Genomic DNA, 3,181 nt, shown 5'->3' with positions numbered 1-3,181 from the left:
AAATCGTCAATCCAAGTTATAAATTAGCTTTTTTTTAGAAAAATAGTAGATAGTAACAATATTTTAAATTCAAAAGAAAACTATTAATTCCCTAAGAAAAACAATTGAATAGTAACAAGTACTTCAGTTGGAATTGTTTTTTTTAGTTTGTGATTTTTTATCCATGGGGATTTTTCGCAAATAAGACAACTTATTCGGATCTCAATTCGGACTGAAAGAAATGGAACAGACTGTTTTGTGAATAAATAAAAAATATGTTCAGTGCATTTGTGCAATATTGTTTTCATCATCAAAATGCAGAGAAGATTGAATCAGATGCCATTGAGAATCAATTCCGAGGAGCAAGTGTTCGAAATGGACGAAGAGACTGATTATCTTTTACAAACTTCCGAAACTAATATTCGATTAATGACAGCTAGAAATCGTAGATATTCCAATTGTTTCAATTCGATGCGTCGTCTATTTTGTGGGTGAGTAATGATTTCAATTGATTTCTCTATTTTCAATTTAACAATAATGACAAATGTCAACAAAGCTCATAGTCATGCTAGTTTGTTTTGATCGCTACAGGTGGCAGTACTGATTACTTCTCTGCACGAATTTCAAAATTCACTTTCAATTTTTATATTTATTTCTTTACTTACTTTATAAAATTACAATTTTAAAATAATAAATTACATATCTATTTATGATTTCTTCATTTTACGCTTGAATTTCTTTTTTAAAAACTAGTTTTAAGTTTTTTTTAGTTTTGTCGTTTAGTTCCGTAATGCTCCGCGTGGCGGCGCTCGGATGCTTTGCATGACTCGAGTTTCTCCTCTAAGTTCCAAGTCTATGGTTTAATCAGCTGGCGAAACGTCAGATCGTAAATGTCATTTTTGATTTTAAAGAAGGTGTTTATTTATCAATAGAATTTAATCATAGTTGACGAAAAAGTGTTCAATTATTCCTCATGTTTATGAAAAGTGTTTAAATGGAGGGCCCAAGTCATGTGACACTGCGACTTTCCAAGGAAGATATTCCCTTGATATCAAAACCTCGAGTGGCAGGACCGTTTTCTAGGTGACACATTTTATTGCATGAAAAAAAATCAATTCTTCCTCTTTAATATTTCATAAATATTATTTTATACGAATAACTTTAACATACACACATAATAGTCGAATAGTTATTATACAATTCGCGTATATATTATATTGTTAGGTTAAACTTGTTTTTGTCTCGTTTTTGTAGGTTATGTTTCAGCGAAAAAATATATAAAACAAAAGGGTCGTATTTTTTTTATTCTTGTTTCTTTAATCATCATTTTACCATTATAAAATATACATTAAACATTAAAAATAATTATTTAAACATAGTATTCTTTTTTTCTAAAATTTATTTCAGAATTGCCGAGTAAAATTTTAAGTAAATAAGTTAAGGAAGCAGCAGATTTGCGAAATTTTTAATTACAAAAAAAGTGAAGAGTACAATGAGAGAGGGAGCTGTACCAAACAATGTTCAAACAGAACAGAGAAGCAAAACGACGAAGTAAATAATTTTTTTTCGAAAAAAAAACAAAAATTGTTGGTGAAAAGGGTGAAATATTTTCTTAACGCTATTTCTTCTTTTGTTTTCTATTAAAATCACATGAAAATTTTATTTTTATTTCGGTTATTGGGGCTAAAAAATCAGGGTCACCTTTTATTATGGCTTTTGCTTCATTCTCGCTAGTAACAATTTTTTAAAACACAATGCTTGAAATTTTGTCAAAGAATTGGAGCAAATCAGCTTTTTTTGCTATAAAGTTTGGAATTGTATCCCTTTCTTGCTGAACTTTTTCAATAGAAGTAAAAAGGAAGAAAGTTGTAATTTTTCCAATAGACAAAGCTTTTTTAATTTTATAATTCTTAATTTTTAACACAATTTTTTTTATAGCACATTTTTGAAAATATTAGTAAAGAAAAAAATCAATTAGTATGTATTTATTGTTTAATTAAAAGTCGCTTGAAATGCTTCCTGTTTCCCTTGTTGAGAAAAAGAGAGAAATGATAAATGGTAGTTTTGTTGGTTTTTCAAATTTTCGGTGATGGTATTTAAAATTCTTGGTTTTTCAAAATTTTAATCTTTTTACTTATTTGCAAACTCTTGAAAGAACATTTTTTTATTTGAATTAAAATGTAAAATTGCTAAAAAATTGAAGAAAAACTGGGACTACTATTTCTTCATATTTCATAAAATTGAATTGCAAATTGTGGAAAAAGAAAAAGAAGTAAATTAATTTGTTTTTTATAGGTGTTGCTCGTGGATGTGGCGAAGATGTTGCCGAGAACGGGAACTTCGGGCCCGAACGATACACATTGGCCAACCGATTCATCACAAATTTCCGACGAACGTTATTCGAAACCAAAAATACAATATTATTACATTTCTTCCAATGGTAAGTTCACAATTAATTAATTAAATAATTTCCATCAAAAAGAAAATAAAATTTGAACGAGATCTTGAGTAATTGTTTATTAACTTTCTTTCTTTTTTTTTTTCTTTCTCTTCGTTGATACATATTAATTATTTGGTTTGATTACAAAGGTTCTTTTTTTAAATAATATAATACTGTCAGTTTTTCGACTATTAATTTCGAAATTTATTAGTACACGTATATATTTTATATTTATATATTTTTACAAGTACAAAAATTAAATTTCTATTAACTACATTTTTTATTTAAACATAATTTTAATTTTAAACAAAATTTTATTAAACATAATTTTCATTTTAAACAAAATTTTATTAAACATAATTTTTATTTTAAACAAAATTTTATTAAACATAAATTCTGTATTCTAAATTCTATAATTAAATAATTAACAAGAAATGTTTTTTTTTCAAGTAAAAGTTTATTAATTTTTTGTTTGCTTCGAATTCAAGATAAATTTTTTATTTGTATTTAATTCAAGATGAATTTTTTTATGAAAATATTTCAGGAAAATTTTGATTGTTTTATTATTTTTAATAATAACTTTAACGAGAAATTTTTTTTTTTCAAGTAAAATTAATAAAAAAGAAAAATAATTTTGAAAAATTAATGAAATACAATTAAAAAAGATTAAATCGTGAAATGAAAGTGAATTTACGAAAATGCAGTTAAGTTTTTGGTGTTTATTAGAAAAATAATAATTTAAAACTAAATATTAATAACAAA

The 3,181-nt window shown here is 25.3% G+C and overlaps 1 protein-coding gene across 4 annotated transcripts in view; it reads left to right on the top strand.

Moving 5' to 3' along the window:
* Nucleotides 1–155: 155 nt before the first annotated feature.
* The window catches only part of LOC122498613 (probable phospholipid-transporting ATPase IIB), a 29,180-nt gene continuing 26,154 nt past the window's right edge, over nt 156–3,181 (top strand). For 2 of the 4 annotated variants that reach the window (XM_043606432.1, XM_043606431.1), the window contains exons 1-2: nt 156–470; nt 2,275–2,419. In XM_043606432.1, coding sequence (XP_043462367.1) covers nt 295–470; nt 2,275–2,419 — 321 coding nt within the window. In that variant the 5' untranslated portion in view covers nt 156–294. Of the gene's footprint in view, nt 471–843; nt 1,063–1,386; nt 1,531–2,274; nt 2,420–3,181 lie in introns of those variants that run through there. The other 2 variants (XM_043606434.1, XM_043606433.1) reach the window with 2 other exon arrangements.

This window comes from Leptopilina heterotoma, unplaced genomic scaffold (assembly GCF_015476425.1).
Source record: "Leptopilina heterotoma isolate Lh14 unplaced genomic scaffold, ASM1547642v1 Lhet_152, whole genome shotgun sequence".
NCBI lineage: Eukaryota > Metazoa > Arthropoda > Insecta > Hymenoptera > Figitidae > Leptopilina > Leptopilina heterotoma.
The sequence above is the reverse complement of the archived record's forward strand: the minus strand, read 5'-3'. Positions and strand labels throughout refer to the sequence as shown.